General features: G+C 37.1%; 1 protein-coding gene across 1 annotated transcript in view; it reads right to left on the minus strand.

Moving 5' to 3' along the window:
• Nucleotides 1-23,766, minus strand: part of CNGB3 (cyclic nucleotide gated channel beta 3) — a 244,371-nt gene that overhangs the window by 206,413 nt on the left and 14,192 nt on the right. Inside the window, exon 3 of the mRNA XM_006880559.1 lies at nt 5,576-5,702. Within this exon, the coding sequence (XP_006880621.1) occupies nt 5,576-5,702 (127 nt within the window). The remainder of the gene's footprint in view (nt 1-5,575; nt 5,703-23,766) is intronic.

Consider the following 23,766-nt stretch of genomic DNA (forward strand, 5'->3'; position numbering starts at 1 on the left):
TGAATAGAATTCACAAGGTTGAATTGTCTGATTGTATAGTTTAGTTCTGCATCTTTTTTGAGTTTCTTTTGAGTTGACCTGACTTTTGGTGAGAGTGATGCGATAAGATCTCTTACTACTATTGTGGTGCTATTTCTTTCCTCAAATCTGATAACTGTTGTCTTACCTATTTTGTAAGTCTATCATTTGGTGTGAAGATGTTAATAAATGTCTGCTTGCTCTATTGTGCCTTTAATCATTATAGGGTTCCCTTCCTTATCTTTTATGGTGCTTTTCATCCTGAAGTCTCTTTTATCAGAGATTAATTAGTATTGCCACTTCTGCTTTTTTTAGGTGCCATTTCCTTAGTATGTTTTTTTCCCAGTCACTGTAATCTATCTTTTTCTTTATTTCATAGATATGTCTTTTTAAGGAAAAAAATTAATGGGACTAGTTTGTTTGCTTGTTTTTATCCATTCTGGTACTCTGTTTCTCTTAATTGGTGAATTTAAGTAATTCACATTTAGTGTGATTATTGACAAGCCAGGTTTTATCATTACTATTTCCCTGCATTCCTTTTTCTGTTGTTACTTTGGTCCCCCTTTCCTTGGTATTTCTGTGTGAAGAACTTTCCTTTGTATTTCTGGTAGAGTTCTTTTTTCATGAATTCCTTAAGTTCCTTTTCTTCAAATGACCTAATTTATCCTTCATATTTGATGGACAGCTTTGCTAGTACAAGATCCTTGGGTAGCAATTATTTTCTTTCAGCCTTCTGTGTATCCCATTTTCCTCTTGCTCACATGGTTTCTGAAGAGAAACTTAACCTTAATTCAATTGATTGTCCTTTGTAGGTGACTGATTTTCTCACACTGCTCTCACTATTCTACTATCCTTATCTCTGATTTTGGAAAATTTGACTATGATGTTTTGATGGTTTTCTTTCTGGGTCTAGTCTATCAGGAGTTTGCTGAGCTTCTTGAATGTAATAACGGGTAAATGTTCTTCTAGTACCTCTTCCACATTTTTCTCAGTGTTGCCTCTCTGTCCCATTCTAGACTTCCAATCACATTTATTTTATTTTAAATTTTATCCCACATGATTATAATATTTGTTTCCATTTTCCTTGAATCTTCTGTTTGTTTGTGTTTTTTTTTTCTTTCTTTTTTCTTCTCTTCCTAAGTTCCCAATGAGGTTCTTGGCCTCTGGCTCACTGATTCTCTCTTCTATCTCTTTTATTCTGCTCTTTGACCATCCGGCATGTTGAAAAGTTCTGCCATTTCAGTTTTGCTATTTTCAATTGCATTTTCATGCAGTTCTGTTTTGTCTAGGACGGTGTTGTTTGTGATGATTTTTAAAATACTGTACCTGTTTATTTATGGCTTCAATTCTTTCTTCTATCATTTGTAATTTCTTCACTCCTCTAGGTCAATACATTTCTTCTGTCTCCTTGTCTCTAGGGTTTTCATTGGGCCTGCATTCTGGCCTGCATTTTTAGGAGAAGGTTTGTTTTGTTTTCATGTTTGAGTCTTTCTGTTACTTCCTTGACATTATGTGTGATTCTTGTCTGTATGTGTGAGTCAGTGTCTTTTGTGACTGTGTAGCTGGTTGTCAGTTCTTTGCAGACTTTAAGTGTTGTATCTGATTCAGTTTCCCGGTGGCAATCTTCCCAGCTGGTTTTGTATAGGTGGTGGCTCTGTTCCTTGATTCCTGTGGCAAGCTTCTCATCTGGTTGTCCTTTGAGGGCCATGGATATAGGGTTTTTTTCCTTTGCCCAGCTGTGGTGGGCCTGCTTCTTTGTTCCATCCTGTAGTTTGTTGGGAGGGGGTGGTTTCCCCTGGCATAGCCAAAGTCCCAGGAATGCTACCTGGGAAACTTTGACCAGGAAAAAGGCCTGACGTTGTGGCAAGATCTCAAGAGTGCCTCCCTCATGTTTCAGTCGGTGTTAATGGCTGATCATGTGTCTATATCCTTTGGTTTGGGGGGGGGCAGGAAATTGAACCTGCTGAGCAGACAAAATCTAGTGAATTGGCATGGTACTAATAGTTTAGTCCCCATGTCTTAGTTGATACTAATGGCCTATCAAGTACTTGTCTCTTCAGCTGTGGCTGGCTAAGAGATATTTGGTCCTCTCTGAGCAGACAAAGGACCAAGGATGTGGCAAGGTCCCAACAGTTTAGTTGCCAAGCCTCAGTTGGTCTAAAGTAACATTTTTATTTTTACACATTATTTATTTTAGCTTTGATATTTCTGGTAATTTACAAATGTTCTTCTTTTAATAGTCCTAGGTGTAATACCATTTATTCCTATGGGATCAAATATGGAAGACCTTAGAAGGTGTTACATGTTATTGAAATGCCAGAGTTCCAGCAATATTAGTGAAAGGTGATTCTGGAACTTTAGGTGCACCTTTCAAGTTGCTGCTTCAGTGCAGTCCTAAGTGTGAATAGTCCAACAACAAAACAAAAGCTTTAAGCCTAGCTCAATTAACTTTGCTTTATAGATTGTAGAAAGAGTTCGCAGAAGACATCAAACATGGTTTTTTGTTTGTTTGTTTATTTTTTATCAAATATGTTTTGAGTTAGAAAAGTTTGCAAGCCCAGGTTAGAACTGATGATAAAAGTCACACAAGAAGATCAAATCTGCCACTGAGTTGATTCCCACTCTTAGCAGGCTTATAAACAGAAAGGTTATTTCCAAGGCTGTGAAGATTATGGAAAGATATTTTCTCATCTTTTCCTTTCAGAGAGGCTTGTGAGTTTGAATTGCTGTCCTTTTGGTTAGCAGTCAGTCTTTACCACAAGAAGTGTAATTGTTAGCTTCATAACCTGAGACCATTTCCTCATGATGTTTGTAGTATTCTGTCATTGGCCATACTTGAATTTTCCTAAGAACTCTAAAAATGGAAATTCTTAGGGAGCCACCTGTGTCTTGCTTTTTCTTCTTTTAAAGAAGCTATATGGTTTTGAACATCTAGAAGTTCTAAAGAAACAAATTCATTATATTTTTCAATATATTCAGTACTTCACTTGCTAACTTTTACTGCAGATATAGCATGTGACAGACATGGTAAAACATGCATCGCAAGTCTTTGTCAAACATAGAGTTTAGAGCATAAGACTAGTGGACTATAAGAAAATCATTACGGGGGGGATTGTGTACCAATGAGTGAGTTTTTCTTTTGCTTTCAAGGAGAGGAGCAAATGGGGGGGGGGGGAGAGGGGTTTGTGCGGGGAGAAGGGTGCAACAATGAATGAATGGAATTCCAAAATCTCTGTAGATGTTCATTGAAATGAAAAATAACCTAAAAAAAAAGGTATTTGCAATGAAAAAAAAAAAGAAAGAAAATCATTAAATAGATTGCAACAGCAATAAATACTGTGGAAGAGACCCTACAATAGAGGCATTCCGCTCAGGAAGTTGATTGCTTCCCAAGAAAGCATGCTAAGATCTAAAGAATGAGAGGGGTTAATCAAGCTGTAAGGAGGGGAAAGAAAGACAAGCAAAGGAAAACTGTGTATAAAAATGTGTGGTCAGAAGGAGAATGGCAAGTATAGGACACTGGAATAGATCCAATGTGATGGGAACAGAGGTGAGGCAGAATAGGAGATGAATTGTGTACTAGAGGAGCACAAAACAAAAATGGGTGGGCAACTGACTGGGCATGTTTTTGTTGACTATGGCAAGGAGATTTGTGGCTTTGAGATACACTGATTGATTTATTTCTGGGAAATGATAAGGTTTTCATCTCTATATTTCATGAGAGAAAATCACTGCTCTGAAATGATAATAGGGTAAGAGGACTATTCACCAAAGATATGCATTAGGACTCTTCAGTTTTTCTTCTGTGAAAACCTATCGATCACTGCTTGTTATTATAAAAAATTAATTTATGGAAATAAATGCTAAAAGGAGAGCTTATGTAGTTCAGAAAGTCAAGATCTTGATTGAAGGGGGGTATATTTGTAGGAGAGAACAAAAGTTCAGTTGAGGAATTTTAATCTTTTGCAGTCTAAACGTGGCTGAACTGACCCCTTTATTACAGGCAAACTAATTAACCTTTTTGTGCATTGGTTCCTTATCTGCAGAGTGAAGGTAATAATGACCTCTTTAGAGGACTGAAAAATAATATATAAATACCAACATTATATAAATAATTTACTAATCCCTGTTGTAAGAGTCTAGTCTTTTTCTCAGAGTTTAAACCTCTCTCTGTCAGCTTTTCTTTTTTCTCAAATAGTTTGTGTGTGTGTGCGCAGGGTGAGGAGTAGAGGAAGTCTGTATTTATTGTTGCTATGGTTGCAGGTGACTTGATGGCACATAACAACACAACAGCAATAGCAAAATTTGTGTTTTTGAAAATTTGCTCTTTCTGATGCCAAAACCAATCAGCAATATCCATGATCCTAGATAGTTACACTATCTCTCCTTGACAGCTTGCAGTTTAACATATTAGAACAGTGGCTGACAGAGAAATATGTGTGAGTGATGCTTACAGTTTCTTTTTAAATGACAGCACTTCTTACTTCTTAAATAAGCAATATATGCTTTTATTATTTCACAAGTCTATTGCAATCATATTAAGTACAGTTAAGCAATTCTAATCGGATCAGCAAGCACAAAATAACACGCCAAGATGTGGCATGATGAAAGACCTCCTGGTTGGAATTATTGTGGATTTAGTGATTCACTTTTAAATTGCCATCTTTTTTTTTGTGACATTTCCAGTAGTTTTAGTTGGAAGTATTTATAAAACTGTGTTCCTCCAATGGCATAAAGATTGCTAGTTTCTGTAATTATTCTTGGTTATCATGCCACATACTCTTTAGCAGATGAGAGGAAATAATAATCAATCTTCTGGAACGATAAAATATTTATGGAAATGGAATAGCTATTTCTGTGTGAGCTTGGAAAAGAATTAGACACATTTCAATTTCTTCTCTATAAAACACAAGCTTAGTAAATACACAGGTTTTCTGTGAAGATGAAGGTGCTAATGATTCAGGCATGTGACTGCATTGCTTGGGTTGTTATGATTTGACCTACGGAAAAACGATTGTCTCAAAATCTTGCTTACTATTCATACTTGGCTGATAAGGGACAAGAAAATGGACAGAATCAAGCTGGTAGTCTTGACTTTTTCTGTGACATGTATCTATGCTAACTCTTCACATAATGTGGCTATATTCCAGAGACAAAGTCATTATGCAAAAACCAGGATTTAAAAAAAGGGGGATTGACTATCAAATCATAAGATACATGAGAAGTGAATGATTACATAGCTGCCAGATTACTGAAAATCATGGTCCATTTAGGATGGCACATACACTTAACCATCAGAGTCAATGTTATTTTCATCTCTAACCTTGACATTTGTTATTCTGCTAGAGGTACATCATGAATTCACAAAATAGATGTTGTGCTATCATTGTAAAGGCAAAGTATCGGATAAGCAACTAGTGGAAAGGTGAGGAGCAGAGGAAGGAGGAAAGGAGAAGGGTTTCTTTTGCTCAACTAAAGTCAGGAAGAGGTGTTTCAGTTTTTGAATAATGAAGGCTGGGCAGTATTTTTAACATGTGCTATGTTAGTTCATTCTTACCTTGAGCTGTCTTCTTTTGCAGTCTCTGTTTCCTTCTGCTCTGGCACTGTTTCTGTTGCTTTTGGTGGGTTTTGAGAGTCAGGGGTTATGGTGCCATGGTGGGGGGAGGTTTTTTTTGAAGTTTGAGCTATGGAAACAATGACAACATATAGGTAAAAGAGTATTGTGCTACTCTTGACACATATATATTTCATAAAATAAGCTATGAATACAATGCTTGTTTTTTTCCAGAATAGACCACAAAACCTTGCTTTAGGATTTTTGATAATCAAACAACGGGGAAATATCTTTAAAGTTGATTTATTATGCAACAAAAACTTGCATGGCATATTTATCTTCCTTAAAAAGAATATTTTATTGTTTATTATGACTGCTTATGCAGCAGATAGAGTACTTAACATTCCATGGACTGCACAAAGAACAAACATACAAATCTGTTTTGGAGAAAGTACAGCCAGACGGCTTTTCAGAGCGGAGAGTGGTGAATGAGGCTTCCCCTCACATACTTTGGGGATGTTGCTTGGAGGAGCTCTTGCTTGGAAAGGGACATGATACTCAGAAGGTAGAGGGTTGGTGAAGGAGAGGAAGGCCCTTGACCGGGTAGATTGACACAGTGATTGTGGTAATTGACTCTACTGTGTCAGAAACTCTGAGGATGGCACAGAATAAGACAGAGTTCAGGGTCATGATAGGCCATACTCAATGGCACCTAACAATAATAACACAACAACAACATCTGTGGGTATGCATATGTACCCACATGTTCATACTTATGGACATTATTTATCTTTATATATGTTTGTGCATTACATATTTATTTGGTTGTTGCAAAATGACATTTGTCCTTTACATTCTTCAATCATATGCATTTCTTAGTGACATGATTTTCCCTGGGTGAAGCTGTGTGCATTTTACCCATATTCAGTGCTAGTTTTCCATCATATAAATTCACAGTTGTCTACCATATGTAGAGTGCTTCTCCTTTCTTCCCTCTGTTCATTCCTGGAAATCACCAATGGGCCTGGCCTCAGGATACATATAATTTCTTGCCTTTTTATAAAAGTGCAAGCATTCAACATGTGTTCTTTTGTGACTGACTTTATCTATTCCATGGTATATTTCTTTGATATTTGTAAAACTAAGGTTTATAGGAATGATAATTCCTGGGTTTGCTAAAGTAGTCATAATTTATATCAGAAATTAACATACCATAGACTTTAGAAAAATACAGGAAGTGGAAATGATGCAATAGACATTATTTTAGAACTCTGCATTATTGTTTTTGTGAAGTCAAATGCTTATTTTTTATTTGATAATCTTTAGCTATGACATCTCAGCTGAAGCAACACAGAATAGGAAGAACTAGTTTCATTTTAAGTCCAGAAATTAATTTTTCTCTCCAGTTCTACATATAAGTAAAACATACAATTAATATAGCTTAAATTATAATTTACCCAGGGAATGATCAATTCACTAGTAAACATTTGGATTATAAAGACTGTTTTAATGAAAGTAAATTACTGCCTATAAAAAGAAAACACAGAAGGAAGAGAAGAAATTACTTGAAAACAATAAAATGGCCATTCATTATCTGGAATTTAAGATTTATTTTTAATTGGATGTACTCTAGTGGGAGCTTTGAAATAAAGCCCCAAATAATCACTTGTTTTATTTTAACAAACAATAATTTGAACAATATAAGCCAGCCCAGAATTGGTAATCAGGGTTCAAAAAAAATTTAAATCAGAAGATGATAATTTTTTTACTAAAAATTTCATCATAAATGTCCTTGACAATTTTTGTATGACAATTTTGAAATATTGCAATGAGTGAAGAGAAAGCAAAATACCGTAATTGGATTATCAGTAAAATCACTAATGAGATGAAACACACAAAGTGGTATAGGAAGATTAGTGAATATCAGTATTACAGGGGGGCAACAGGAAAAGTGAAATGACATAGTGGGTATTGAAATGAAAGATAAAAATACATATATAAATGATTGAATGAAATTCAATTTTCTCTCATTCTTCACTCAAATCACAATAAAAATTATTCAAAAACATAATTAAATATTTTTATATATGAATTTTCTACAGACTACTTTTTAGGAATATCTGAAAATGTATTGCCATTAAGTAGGAATTCATTCATAGCTGAACCTTGTTAGGTTTCCAAGGGGAAATTACATGAGTAAATTTTCCATCTTACTTCTGTGTAGCTGCTGGTGAGTTTGAAGCACTAGAAAAGTGGGGCCTTTGGGCTAGAAGGACAGCTCTCTAGGGACCAAGACACCAGTGCTTCCTTTTTAAGAATAAAGAGAATTATAAAATGGAATTAATGCAAATGAAAGATTGCTATGCATGTAAAACTGTACTGAAAATTTGTTCTGAAGTCTTGTTGAGAACTTATCAGTATCCAACCAACTTCAGCATGAAAAATATATAACAATTATGAATGTAATTCATTTTATGCTAATGGACTTTTTGGATAGAAATAAGAAAAATATTTTTTTCTATGAATGTTTTGGTCAAGTCATATTTTTTTATCTTTATTTACTGAAATGTAAAAGGAATAATTTTTTTTTGAGAGAGAGGGAGTGAAGTGGACATTATACCCTGTATTGCTATAAGAAAAAGCCAAAATTTTCCCCCAAATCAGATTCATTAATCTTCACTCTGTAAACTCTTTGGTGGAGCAGTTGTTAAATCTTCAGCTAGTAGGCCACACGTTGGCAGTTTGAATCTACCTACCAGTTGCTCTGTGGGAGAAAAGAAGGCAGTCTTCTTCTATAAAGATTTTTGTTATGTGCCATGGTGTCACCCCTGATTCATAGAGACCCTATGAGCCCTGTCCTATTTTGAGCCAGTCTTACTGACTCTGATACATGTAACTCTAGTTACTATGTCAATTTATCTTAGCTGGAGGTCTTTCTCTCCTGCCCTGTCCCTTTACCCTTCCAAACATGATATGTCCTTCTGCAGGGACTGGTCACATGCCCAAAGTATATGAGAGGGAGCGTCAAAATCTTTGCCATGTCTTGTCTCCTAGACAGACCCATTTGTTCTGGTGGTCTATGGAATGTTCAATAATCTTTTCCAGCATCACAACTCAAAGTAATACATTCTTCTTCTGTCATCCTTAGTCATTGTCCAGTTATTTGCTGCAAGGCAAGTTAATTGTGAAGACCATGGGCTGGCCCAGGCACACCTTAGTTTCCAGACTGACATCATTGCTCTTTAGCATTTTGGAGAATTCCCTGATAGCAGATTTACCCAAAGGAATTTGTCTTTTGATTTCACAACTGCTGGTTGATTGTGAAGCCAAGCAAACGGATATTGCTAAAACCTCAGTCTCTTCTCCATCCATCATGGTGCTGCCAATTTGCTGAGTGGTGAGAATCTTTGTCTCTGTAAAGATTATATCCTTGGAAATCCTACTCAGTCCCACAGGGCCATTATGAATTGTAATTGGCTTGACAATAGTGGATTTAGTTTTATTTTTTTTTTTACAATATTTTATTGTGATTTCAATGAAAGTTTACAGAAAACTTGGATTTCCACTTATTCATTATTGCATATCCCTCAATGCCCGAAGTTTGCTTTTTCTCTTTAAAAAGTCATTAATTGCTGCATAATTTCCTCTCTCCCTCCACCCCCAAGTCCACTTTGCTATACATCTCTTATTCTGGACTGTTGTCATGCAAATAATTCCTAATCATTGGTTTAGTTTTATTTTCAATAAACTCTTGGTAGAGTTTAGTACTAAGAACACTAGAAAAATTATTACATTTTAAAACATGACCATTGGATCAAACACATTAAAACCCTTGATATACATTTTTAACGTGGAGATGATACGGCTTTTTTTTGATGCAACATATATTTTACAGCATTTTCTTCCCTTTTAATTTTCCCCCCAGTCATTCATTGTTGCACATATTCCTCCCTGCTCCCCTGTTCACTTTTCTCACTGAAAAGAAAAAAAATTCTTTCATTGTTATACAATCTCCCCCCACCCCCCCAAGTCCACAGTCCACTTTGCATTTCTTTTTCTGGAATGTTGTCATGAATATAATACCGAATCATATATTCCTTTTAAACAGTTTTCTCCCTCATCTGTTTCAATGTGGTATAGATTATTTATCCCCTCTATTCTTAGGCTCCCCCCTAACACCAATGTCAGTTTCATTTTACAACAATAGTACTATTCAGTATTTTTCTTCTTGTGATTGAGATATTTCACTTAGTATAATGTCTTCCTGGGTCACGTCACCCATTTTAAATAATATTTCATGAGTTCCTTGTTTTTCAATGCAGCATAGTATTCCATTATGTGAATATACCATAGCTTCTCTATCCCTTCGTTTGTTGATGGGCATTTGGGTTGTTTCCAACTCTTTGCTATTGTGAACAAAGCAGCAATAAACATGGCATTTTCACAAATCCCTTAAAGCAATAGTCTGTACAAAACCCCCCTGATTTTTAACAAACATGTTCCGGTATTTTCCTAGGAACACTATCTCTAAAGGAAAACTAATACTGTAATAAAACATGATAGATGTATAAAAGAATCAGAACAAAAATTTCCTGAATATAAAACAAGCAGAAACTGGAAAAGAGAGTGTGTCTTAAGAGGCTCCTATTGGCTATATCTTATGAAGATATAAATATAAAGATATATATATATGTTGTTGTTGTTATGTGCCATCGAGTCGTTTCCGACTCATAGCGACCCTATGCACAACAACTCTAAACCCTGCTCTATCCTGTGCCAACCGCACCGCCTCTGACACACCCATCCCGATTACCCCAGTCACCGACCGAATCAATCCATCTCATAGAGGGTCTTCCCCTCCTGCGCTGTCCCTCCACCCTCCCAAGCATGATGTCCCTCTCCAAGGACCCGTCCCTCCTGGCAACATGTCCAAAGTATGTCAGACGAAGCCCCAGAATCCTTGCCTCCAAGGAGCAGCTTGGTTTAATCCTCTCCAAGATGAATCTGTTTGTTTTCCTGGCAGTCCAGGGTACATTCAGTACCCTTCTCCAGCACCACAGCTCAAAAGCATCTACTCTCCTTCTGTCCTCCCTAGTCATTGTCCAACTCTCTGATGCATAACAAGCGATTGCAAATACCATGACCTGTATCAGGCGCACCTTAGTCTCCAGAGAGACACTGTTGCTCCTGAGTACGTTTGAGAGGTCCCTAACAGCAGACTTTCCCATCGCTATACGCTTTTTGATTTCCTGACTGCTGGTACCAAGAGTGTTAACTGTGGAGCCGAGCAAAGTGAAGCTGTGAACACTCTCAATCTCTTCATCATCCATCTTGACGCTGCCAATTGGTCCAGTGGCGAGAATCTTTGTCTTCTTGACGTTGAGCCTTAGTCCATACTGAAGGCTGCAGTCCTTGACCCTTCGCAGCAAGTGCATGAGGTCCTCCTCAGTTTCAGCAAGCAAGGTTGTGTCAATATATGTATATATATATTGCATCATATGTGTTTTCCAGCACTCAAACTATAACACATGTATTGTATTTGCCACATTACTTTTCTGCTAGTACCAATAAATTACTATTTTGCAGCACTTCCTTTCTTCCATTCTAATAAAGAATTTTTGTTTCTCACTAAAACATGTGGATTAAATTAATCCTAAATACAGCTGAGCACCAATTACTTGGTCTTTTCTAGACATTACCAAGCCCTTCTCAAATGACATTGCCTCTATTATGACAAGTCTAGGGTTTTTAGAAATTAATTACAGCCCAATTTGCTGTGTAGGACTAAGCACTTAATTAAAGAATAAATCCTCCATAATGGCTTCTTGATGAAGATGAGAAACCAGTTATTGCCCATTCTTGCTATCAAAGGAGAACAACAACTTTTTAAAACCCCACAAGGATTTAAAACAAAAGAATTTCCATCAACTGTAGTTAATGTGGGTGTCTTTTTCATCCATGCAGTATGTTATTTGTTGTAGGAACAGATGGTCAGATTGTTTGCATCATCCTCATCATAAAAGAGACATTGGAAACACAAGGCAAAATCTTGATCTGGCATCTGGGGGAAGTTTGTCAGCTCCACATTGTACTTCTCCCTAACTTCACACATGGACAGCAGGAGTCTCTCTTTAGTAGCTGCCCGAATGAATAGTGCAAGTCTTCCTGCCAACTGAGCTCTTTGTTGTATGCTGTGTATCAATTTCCTGATCTCATCCAACACACTTGGTCAAATTCTGCCCTGCAAAGTGCTCCCACGGCAGATTTAGCATCAAAGTGTTCTGAGATAGTTGCTTTTGTTGGATGTACAAGAGTGACAACCATTGAGTCTGCCCTCCACACACCTGGTTAGTTTCGTCTTCCAGCCTGGCAGCATCTCACCCTAGGCCTGCAAAACACTTTCGATCTGTTTGGCCTCACTTTAGCAATGCATGTTGGAAACTCATGCAGGTGTAAAACACCTGCTTCTCCCTTAAAGTGATGAAATAAGTGAGGCAGAAAGTCCTTAACTTTATGCATTTTACTAGTTGTTATTATGGTTAGGTCCTATCAAGTCAACTACAACTCATAGCGAGCCAGGGACCATTTGCTTATCCTGTAGCATTAAATAATTGCGGGTAAAAAAAAGCCTGCTAAGAAAGAACTTGATTTGAATGGAAGACTGTAAATTAGGCAGGCGTTCAGTTGGAGTTTTAATGTTTTCTTTTTTTAGGATTGTTATTTTTTATGATGTGAAAAGGAAATGAATGGCATGAAAATGCCTTCATTGGTTTGACGAGGTAAATGACATCATTAGATATCCTTTGATTATTTTTTTAACTCTTAAAACATCACATATATTGGTACTCTGTTTAAAAAATAAATTTCCTTAGAAAAGGTAGTTGTCAAATTTATTTAGAGAGAAAAGAGAGTTGAATAAATAAAACATTTCTGGTAAACAAGAATGAAGTGGGAGGCACAGCACTCCCTGACCTCAAAACTTACTATATAGCTGTAATAACCAGAACAGTGTTTTACTGGTGCAATGACAGACACATAGAACTATGGAAAAGTTTGGGACCCAAGAAATGAACCCCGTTATTTATGGTCAACTGAGATTTGACAAGGAAACAAAATCTATCAGATGGGGAAATGACAACCTCTTCAACAAATTATGCTGGCAAAATTAGACTGTTACATGCAGAAGACTAAAGCAGGATTCACATCTCACACAATACACAAAAATCAACTCAAGGTGGATCAAAGACCCAAGGTTAAAATGCCAAACTGGAAAAATTGTGAGAGACAAAGTGAGACCAAGCTTAGAAGGCCTAGCCTGTGGTCTGCAGAAGTTGACAAATACAGCCAGATAAATGCACAACCAGAGAGAGGATAAACTTGAATGAGACCTTCTAAAGATTAAATCTCTGTATGCATCAAAACATTTTCCAATAGGATTAAAGGAAAACTTACTAACTGGAAAAAAAACGTTTGGCAATACCATCTCAGACAAAGGTGTCAGAACAAAAGTTTGCAGAATACTACAGGGCCTCCTCAAGAAAAAGACTGATAATCCAATTACAAAATGGACAAAATACATAGAAATAATTTTCACAGAGGAAAACTTTTGGATGGCCAATATACACATGAAAAAATGCTCCAAATCATTGGCAATAAGAGAGATGCAAATAAAAACCACAGTGAGATATCTCATGCCAGTAGCAGTGGCACTATTTAACAGGACAGAAAGTAACAAATAGTGGAGAAGATGTGGAGAGATTGGAACTCTCATACACTGTTGGTAGAATTATAAAATGGTACAACTGTTCTGGAAGGGAGTTTGGCATTTCCTCAGAAAGCTGAACATAGAAATCTCATATGACCCAGCTATTCCACTGCTAGAAATATATACCAAGGAAATTAGAACTGAGACACAAATGAAGATTCACAAACCAATGTTCATAGTGGTGTTATTCACAATCACAAGAACATGGAAACAGGCCACATGTCCAAACACAAATGAATGGATTGAGAAATTGTGGTACTTTCACATGACTGAGTACTATGAAGCACTCAGGAGCAACAACTTTGAAAAATATCACATAACTTGGGAGAGACCGGCAAGCATTATTCTGAGTGAACAAACTCAGTCTCACAAGGACAAATACTGCATAGGACCATTATTGTAAAAATAGAAGAATAACTAGTAAAACGTGTATGGGAGCCCAAAGAGGAAAGAGGTGGGAACTTAGGAGTGAAGATGGACAGTGTGTAAATCACAGGGTCATACAATTTGGTGGGTGGAGGGATGGGAATGAGAGTGATCTGGCAAGGATCTAAAAAGACAAGCTAATGGTGGGCATAGTTCAACAGCAATTAATTTTACAAAGCACAATGAATAGGAATTATTGTATGGAATGAATAAGAATGATTGCCCATTCTCTCCCCTCTGCTTTTACCCTCCCCACATGGATCCTCATACACATTTTGTTAGTTATCCTTCCATTTCTACAATAACGGTCTTACACAGTATTTGTAAGAGTTTTGAAGACAAAACCTGCAGGTACTTAACAACATCAAGAGAATGTAAATGAAAACTCTGTCCCTACTAGAATGGTAAAGTAGAAAAGATGAACAGTATCAAACACTGAATAAGATTTAAAGCGGTGAACCCAGGAAGGCAGTGAGTCATTCCACACTGGTCACCAGGCTGGAAAATCTTTGAGAGCCACAGAGGTCCATTAGTGTTTCAAATACTAGTGTAGCGAGGACATGAGAGGGATGACTGTGTTAGAACTCGGGTTAGAAAAACGTGGGAGCCTGGGAGTATACCTGACCTCATAAGAATAGGCTTTGCGTTGTGAATGTTGTTGATGGGACTCTTGCAGACCTTTGCAGGATAAAGTAGGGTTCAAACTGTGTTACCAGTGTGGCAGCCACATTGCTTTTACATTCCTGTAGAGTGTTACAGAAAAAAAGCTGTCATCAAGCCACAGCCCAACAGGCAGTAATGACTGGACAACTGCTCTATTCATTCACCAAAATACTGCTAATAAAATCTGCATCAGACATGACCATAAAAAAGATGGAAGGCATCTAAGATACTACACTCGTGCTGGAATTTATTTGAAAAATAGAAAAAATATTGTCAAGTGAATGTGATTCTTACTTCTAAGCATGCACAATAGAACTCTATAGAGTTTTCAAGGCTGTGACATTTCAGAAGTACATTTCAGGACCTGACTTCCAAGCATCTCTGGGTGTGTTTGAACCACTAATCTTTTTTTTTTTTCATTTAACTTTGAACCACTAATCTTTTGATGACTAGCTGAATGCTTAATGATTGATGCCATCCAGGAACTCCAAATATTGTGTATATATATTAAAAAAACCTCATACTGCTGTTGTGTGGTGTTGGAGAAGATTCTTGACCACCCAGAAAACAAATAGGTCTGTCTTAGAGAGGGTGAAACCAAGTTTCTCCTTGAAGGCTAGGATTTTCAAGCTCTGCCTTACATACTTTGGGCACACGGCCAGGAGGAACCAATCCTTGGAAAAGGACATTATGCTTAGAAGGGTGGAGCAAGAGAGCAGGAGAGGAAGACCCCGGATGAGATGGATTGATACAGTAACTGGAGTAATGGGGTTTGGTGTGTCTGGATCAGTGAGACTGGGTCAGGACAGAGTAGAGTTCAGGGCTGTTGTACATAGGGTCACTATGAGTCGCAGGGGCCTAGATGGCACACAACAACAACAACAACAACAACAACAACATACTGTTGTTACCATATCACTGGGATAATGTACATATGCTTGGAATAATTCTGGCAACACTTAAAATTTTTTTAATATCCTTGTTGATTATCAAAGACCAGAAGGAAATTGGCAAACATTATAATCATGCACATAAATGAAATCTGAAAGAGCTCTTTAAAATGTTACAAACAGAAGTGGAAACATGCAGCTCTTTATAATAAAAAGTATGCATCCTATCTCTAATAAAAATCAGAAAAGAAGCAATCAGAGTAGGTGAGAGTACTAGAAGCTATCCTTAATGAGAAATGTTTTAAACAACTTAAGGGTTTTTTAATTAAATTCTTGAAGACTAACTGGTGACCTATTAGTTTTTTCAAATTCTTTGAAGGCTTGTTACATAGAAAAGCAAGCAGATTTACTTTATATATTACAGAAGGCAGATTTACTTTATATATGACATCAGTGGAATTTACAAAACTAACAAGCAATATGCCCAAACACAACAAATAAGTTTTGTCTTATAGCTAAAGAGATCACTGTATGAGTCAGTGAAAGCACTTTTGCTGAAGATATTTGGACAGAAATTTGTTCCTTCATTTAGGGAGTTATAGTGGAGTTCTTGTATTAAGTTAGAGTTTAGATGTTTTCTAGTGGAAAAGAAAAAAAATAGCATGGATCTGTTAAGGTAGCTTTGGTGCTTTGTCAAGATTAAGGGATGTTCTAACCGTTCCCTCTCAAGCTTGGTTTCAGGAACATTTTCATCAGGATTAATTTATTTAGAAGACACATTGTACTTACAGATTTTAAGTCAGGTGAGTGCCTCTTGGTGCGGGGTTACAAGACAGGGTTCTTTTCCTCACATTACTACTATTTCTCTGGTGATTCTGGCTAAGTCGCTTAGCTGGCACAGTTTTTCTCATCCATAAAATGAGAAATACTTTTGTCAAAGAGATTTCTGTGAGGATTAGATGAAGACTTCATTTTGGAAAAATACAATATAAACACAAAGTGTCCCACCTATCAAACAGGGATAAATTGTGTATGTTACAGTGGTCCTACATTAGCTTTTTAAAGTGTGTATAAGACTGTGTAGTATTTGGGACATGCAGGAGATTAGATAAATTTAAGAGAGTCCCAGGGACCAGGAAGATGTCATGCTACTCCCTACAAATCAGAGAAATTCTTCAGCAGAAGGAAATCTCATTGAATGAGTTTCATTTAGTTGAATTGTGTGCGTATATAAAAATAATGTGAACTATAAAAGTAGATAGTGTTTTTGAAACAGAAGAAAATACCTTTTTCAGGTTGGTTAGAGTCTCTTAGTATAAGAGTCTTTTAATAGTTTATAAAACTGGTAGAACTGAGAAATTTAAGATCACTCTGGTCTTACATCATTAGACAGTTCAACAGAGTGACCTAATATCTTTTGCTGATGGTCTGCCCGTAGCTGCCTCTTCTATGAGGAAGCCATTCACTGTCTTGTCTGCTGAGAGGATCACTGAAGCCCCACACAGATGGACAACTGGCCTAGAGATGGTGTCTCCTTAAAAAATGCCAGGTGTTTTGGAAACTTGGATGAAAGTATGAAGGCTTCTGCCTGATGGGGACACCAGTCGTTATCTAAGTCAACCTCTAAAATGAGAAGATGGGAGTAAGGACAGCCCAGCCAACTCAGCCCAGATGAGTAAAGAGAAATACAGGGGGCATGAGAGATGAAACTATGTTGGCTGTGAGCAAAAGACAGAGAAAATAGTTATCACCCAGGGCTGCCTTCATTCCCTGAATGGCTTTCAGGTTATTATTTACAGTTTTCCTGTGATAACTCTTGCCGGAGTCCCCTTAACCAGCACAAGGAGAATTTTTTTTTTTCCTAGCTATCAAACACATTGAAGTTATCTTCCCTTGACTAACTTCTCAGGGACTTTCACTTGCCAAGTTTATGTATATCTTATTTCCTTTGTTCATCAGCATATCAGGATAATTTTGAAAGGATACTTGCTATTTAGTTCTATAAATATAATTGCTTATTATGTAAAGCCGTTTCTGTTCAGTGGAAGCAAAGAAATAAGTTTGAATGTTTTGTATTCCCACCTGGAATCCCAAAGTGATGCAAACAGTAAAATGTGCTTGGTTGAGGAGTGATAGATGGCGTATTGAATCTTCCCAGAGCCACTTTGAAAGAAAAGTCTTGAGATCAACTTCCAGAAAATAAGACATTGGGTACATAGAAATGGGTACATAGAAATGCAAACATATGGTGGCCTTGACTTGAAATCAACCCAATGGTAACTGATTATGTCCCCCTCTTTAAAGGCTGTTGAAAACCCTATGAACACTAACCAAAGAGGATGTTTTTAGTAGCGTAGTGGTCGAACCCTGATTGGAAGTTAGTTATAAGTGTTGTAGCACTTGTTTGTCAGTTTGCTGTACTGTGATTAAGGGTGGAGGGTCAATGAAGGAGACGAAGATCCTCTACCTGGTGGATTGACACAGTGACTGCTGCAATGGGCTTTTGTGTGTCAGGAAGTGTGAGGATGGTGCAGGACAGGATTGATTTCAGATATTTTGTTCACAGAGTTGCTATAAGTCATACGCAACTCGATGGTACCTAACAACAACAACAACAACAACCATAACAACAACAACAAAAACTTAAATTTTAGCTGAAGAACAAGACTGAGACTTATGGGAATTGGCCTATGCTACTAAAATTGTCATAGAAATACCTCACACGCCAATCTAGCTGATTATTCTTCTATGGTGAAATCTTTACTGACTCATATCAATTAAATGTGAGTACACAGTCTAGTTATTTTCCTGTTCTTTACTAGACAAATTAGGTTATCTAATTGTTACTACTGAGGCCAGAAACAAAGTTTTATTATTTAATTAAAGAATTTGTAACGATGTGAAAGAATATTGTTCAACTGATGCATGTTAATAGTAGGACTCTTCTTTTTGAATGATACAAAATATGACCTCTTAAGATTACCCTGTAAATATCTTTTCACCTTCTATCCGTGTTGATGTTCTGCATCTTTTGAGAACTGTCCTGTTGATATAACCTTGCAGTGTTCTGAACCATCCTTACTATCTCCCACATGCTGGAAACTATATTATTACAGTCACTGTGCCAATGTATCATGTTGAGGGTCTTCCTCTCTTTTACTGACCTTTCTCAGTATGTCATTTTCCAAGGACTGGCCCACTTGAAAACATGCTCAAAGTATATGAGACTAAGTTTTTAGCATCCTTGCCACTAAGGACCACATTCATTGTACATTTTACAAGACTAATTTGTTTGTTATTTTGGAAGTTTTAAGATAGTTAATACTCTTTGCCAGGACCAAAATTCAAAGGCATCAAATCTGTGATCTTCCTTATACATTGTTCAACTTACAGATGTCTATGGAACAACTGAAAATATCATAGCTTGTTATAAACTAAGAACTCAGTTTATAATTTAAAAAGAAATAGTTTTCATAGATGTTGACCAAGTTGAGAGTTCGCTGAGTGGAAATAAAGTTATTGTTATGTATCATCTAGTTAAAACCAACTTATAACTGACCATCCAGTGTGTTTTTAAAGACAATGAATTGCGTTGGAGGAGACTGCCCAACTTTCTTCCAGGGAGTAGCAAGTGGATTTGAACTGTATACCTTCGGTTTAGCAGTGCAGCTCCTTATCACTAAGCCACCAGAACTTCAGTAGATTTGAAATAGAGATACAGGCAGAATCAGTCTATGCAAATGATGATAGAATAAGGTGAGCTCTGTGATTTGTCTCCCTGGAGCCGAGCTATATTTGGAACCAGGAGATTTTGGTGCAGAAAAGGCACTGGGCACAAGAGACATGGAGAGAATGCAACTTTTTTTTAACATTAAATAAAATATATTTGAAAATAAGAATGTATCACTAATTTCAACCTTTGACCTATTTTTTTTCTTTTTTGTTTTAAATTGATTTTAATGAAAGTTTACAGAGACTTTGGATTTTCATTCCTTTATTGTTGCACTTTTCTCCTTGCCCACCCTTCCACCCTAAATGCAACTTTTGTAATTTGCATCTAAAAGTCTGGGAATGGGGTGATGAATTTTGCAGAAGAAGGGTTTTGGAGGCTTTAGAGCACATATGAAATTGCTCACCTTAGTACCACTGAGCAGTAGGTGTATTTGAATTATCAGAAAGATGGAGTGTCTCAGTACACTTAATTATGCTCATGCAAAATCTATACTTGGACTAAAAAGCTGTTGTCACAATGAAACAGGAACACTGTATCATTTAAAATCAGGAAAGGTATATGTAAGGGTTATATCCTTTTTTCTTAACTGTTCAATATGCTGAGCAAATCATTCGAGAAGCCAGACTCTATGAAGGAGAATGTGGCATCAGGATTTGAGGAAGACTCATCAACAACCTACATTATACAGATGGCACAACCTTGCTTGCTGAACATGAGGAAGACCTGACAGACTTTCTGCAGATCAAAGACTATATTCTTCAGTATGTATTACATCTCACAATCGACAAAACACAGGTCTTTACCACTGGAGTGATAAGTAACATCATGATAGACGGAGAAAAGGTTAAATTGTCAATGATTCTGTCATATTTGGATCCACAATCAACACACTTGGTACCAGCAGTTGGAAGATTAAGGGATGGATTGCTTTAGACAAGGCCTGGGACCTCTCTAAAATACTGAAGAGCAAAAATGTCAGTTTGTAGATTAAGGTGTGCCTGATACAGGCCGTATTCGTTCCAATCATTTACTATACTGCTGAGAGCTGGGCAATGAATAAAGATGACAGAAGAAGAATTGATGCCTTTGAATGATGGTGTTGGAGAAGAATATTGAACGCCCCATGGACTACCAAAAGAATGAAAAAAAAATGTATCTTGGAACAGGTGCAGCCAAAGCGCTACTTGGAAGCAAGGATGGCTAAGCTTCATCTCTCATACTTTGGAAGTATTGCTAGGAGAAGCTATTTCTTGGACAGACGGATCATGCTTAGAAAGGTGGAGGGTCTGTGAAGGAGAAGACCTCCAATTAGATGGATTGACAGGATGGTTGTAGGAATAGGTTTGAGTGCATCAGAGATGAGGATGGTACAGGCTAGAACAGGATTCAAGTCTGTTGTTCATAAGGTCACTATGAGTTGTACCTTACTTGATAGCACTTAATAACAACATAGAATAGTTTTAAGCATATATATTAGTTTCCTATTGTTGCTGTAACAAATTCCCCACAAATCATAGCTTAAAACAGCATGAGGCTCTTCTCCTACAGTCAGGAGGCCAGAAGACTAAGATGGACCTTCAGAGCTGCTGCCTTCCCAATGACTAAAGAGAGAATCTGCTTCCTTAGGCAGCATAGTGAATTACTCTGTCACCCTAGACATATTCTCCATTTTGTAATATTTGGTAGATTCTATGCCTGTGGTTGGAACTCCGGTAGCTTAGTTGCATTAATTACACTACCAACCCAGTGTCACATGTTCAAATCCACAAGCTGCTCCATGGAAGAAAGATAAACACTCTCCTCCTACTCTATTTACTGCCTCTGAAAACCCACTGGAGGGTCAGCTATGGGTCACTTCCAACTCAGAGGTAAACAAAAAGAAAAACCATGCCCGTCTTTGAGATCTCATTTTGGACTGAGTTTTTCAGTATATTAAAGAGGTAGCGTTTGAGTGAGATGTATCTTGAGTGACTGCCTCTCTACAAGGTGTGACTCAAATTACCACCTTTGCTTCCTTGAGAGTCTGCTTTGTATCCAATTTGTAGGAATACTCTAGCAAAGTTTCCTTTCTTTCTTTCTCTCTGAAATCCAGCATCTATCCTGTTCACCAGTTTCTGCAGCCTTGTAGTCCAGCATCCTATCTTCTGTTCTGCAGGTCTGGACTCATCAGCTCTGGCAAACACATTAGTGAGAAGGATCCACCAGGCTGACACCTAACCCACAGATTTGAGTCTTGCCAGCTTTTACAACCAGGTGAGCTATTTCCTTGCTAGGTTGTGAGACATTTTGTAAGTTCTATAAGATAAGAGACTTATGGAACCCTAAAGAGAATGAGAGTATGGAGGGAAGAAGACCTTGATGTTAAAAATGATGGAGTGGTACAGGAGTTTGATAAAAGTTGGACATTTGGGACATAGTTAACCTTTGCCTCTTAAAAAAACGGTCTATGCTGATCCTTTTAAAAGAAATTATTTATGCACCTTATCTTTCTCACCTTCTTGAAACCAATGACATTCCTTGACTAGTGGCTTCAAATCTTCATAGCATAACCGCTACAGCCTTCATTATCCCATCTTCTTCCACCTTAATTCTCTTTTATGAGGACCTTTGTAATTACACTGGACTCATATGATTAATCCAGAATAATCCTTTTAATATTCTTAACTTAAACATAACAGAAGGTTTCTTTTGATATGTGTGTTACCTTCATAGATGTCAGAGAATAGGATGTAGAAATCTTTGGGGACCATTTTCAGTCTATCACACCATACTAACTATGGATATCCCTTGCTGACCTGTTTCCACCCAAATGCAGCCACTTTATAACATCATAAACCAACAGGTAAACCATTTACATATCTTGTGCTGGTACCAAAATGTTTATTTCAAGAAGCACTTAATCTACTACATTGTGAAGTTGAAGCCCAAGAAAGATGATTGTAATCAAAAGAGGACATTAGCAACTTATCTTTATTTGAATATGAAATATGTTATGCTCTTCATCTCCATGGCAGATATAAATTAAACCATGCTTTGCAGAAGATAAGAGTTCTATAATCAGAAATCAACATCTGCAGAGATTATAACATTGCACCTGCGTGTTTGGAAGTAAAGAAAACAAAAATACCAAGGCCATATAAAAGGCTATCTTTAAACACTAATAATTTTGCTTTTTCAAGAGCAAATATCTTAAATATAACTCCTAGTCCTATTAATGTCTTTGAAGACATGCTAAGCCTGCAATTCTAAATGAAACAATTTTTTCTTTCCCACTCAAGTAATCCTGTTAAATGAAGCTTCCATAAAATAAGTTTTCATTACCAGCTGTGAAAATATAAGCTTACAAATAGACTTTTAAAACAAGTACAGCAAAGACGAAGACAAACTTGGCCTTTCAAAGGTATTATCCCTGGTTTCATGCCATTAAGCCTTGAATTATCTGGATAATTTTGTGGTGCCTTTTTCCTTTCTTTCCTTCTTCTTCTTCTTTTTTTTTTTTGTTTGTTTGTTTGTTGTCTTCCTTTGGCACGTATGGACTTGGTTACTACTATAGATTATTTCTTTTCTTCCAAGATTGCCATTTGCCAATTCCATTGTATATTATGCATTTCATTATTTGAAAATTATTATATGATCTTTAAAAGGATTTCCCCCTCCTTTGATTGTTGACAAAAAGACAGAACATGTTTTATTATGCCCCCTTGGAAAAAAAATGCTAGAAAAAGTGGAGGATTATGGAATGAGATGAAGACCCTCAAAAAGATGGATTGGCACAGCGACTCTAACAATGGGCTGGAGCATATTAGACATTGTAAAGATGGTACAGGATAGGGCAAGCTTCAGATCAGCTTTTCCTAGGGTGTCTATGAGTTGAAGTCAACTTGATGGACCCTAATAACAACAACAATGACTTGGTATATGCGTACCATTATTTAATAATTTTTAATATATGCGGACTTTTACCCGAATGGAGTCTTATTATTTTTAGATATTTTTTCAGTAATATGTCATGTTGTTGTTATGTGCCACTGAGTCACGTGTGACTCTAAGTGACTCTACATACAACCACCCTAAACCCTGCTCTATCCCTTGCCAATCTTATTGTCTCCAACACACCTATCCCCATTACCCCAGGGACTGAATCAATCGATCGCATTGAGGGTCTTCCTTCCCTGTGCTGTCTGTCCTTCCACCCTCCCAAGCATGACATCCCTCTCCAAGGACTGATCTCTCCTTGCAACGTGTCCAAAGTATGTCAGACGAAGCTTCAGAATCCTTGCCTCTGAGGAGCAGCCTGGCTTCACCCTCTCCAGGATGAACTTGTTTGTTCTCTTAGCAGTCCACGGTATATTCAATATATTTTCCCAGCACCACAGCTCAAAGGCATCAATTCTCCTGCTATCATCCCTAATCATTGTACAGTTCTCTGATGTATAGCAAATAATTGCAAAGCGTCAAGGACTCTCCTTCATAGGGCCGCTGTGAGTCGCCTGCGACTCAATGGCACTTAACAACAACAATCTAACAATTGGGTTGTTAAGGAGTAGCCATTAGTTAAGGTCAATATTATTACATTCATGTTGGACTCGTTTTTTTTTTCTCAAAGAACTACATTTTTATTATCTATTTGGGAAACACTACTTTATCATCATCGTGGCCGAAATGAAAATGCAGAGTAAAGACAAATGTGAAGACTCAATCTCTGTTCTAATTTGAA

This window comes from Elephantulus edwardii, unplaced genomic scaffold (genome assembly GCF_000299155.1).
Source record: "Elephantulus edwardii isolate Elephantulus edwardi_28Jun2011 unplaced genomic scaffold, EleEdw1.0 scaffold00008, whole genome shotgun sequence".
In the NCBI taxonomy this organism is placed as follows: Eukaryota; Metazoa; Chordata; class Mammalia; order Macroscelidea; family Macroscelididae; genus Elephantulus; species Elephantulus edwardii.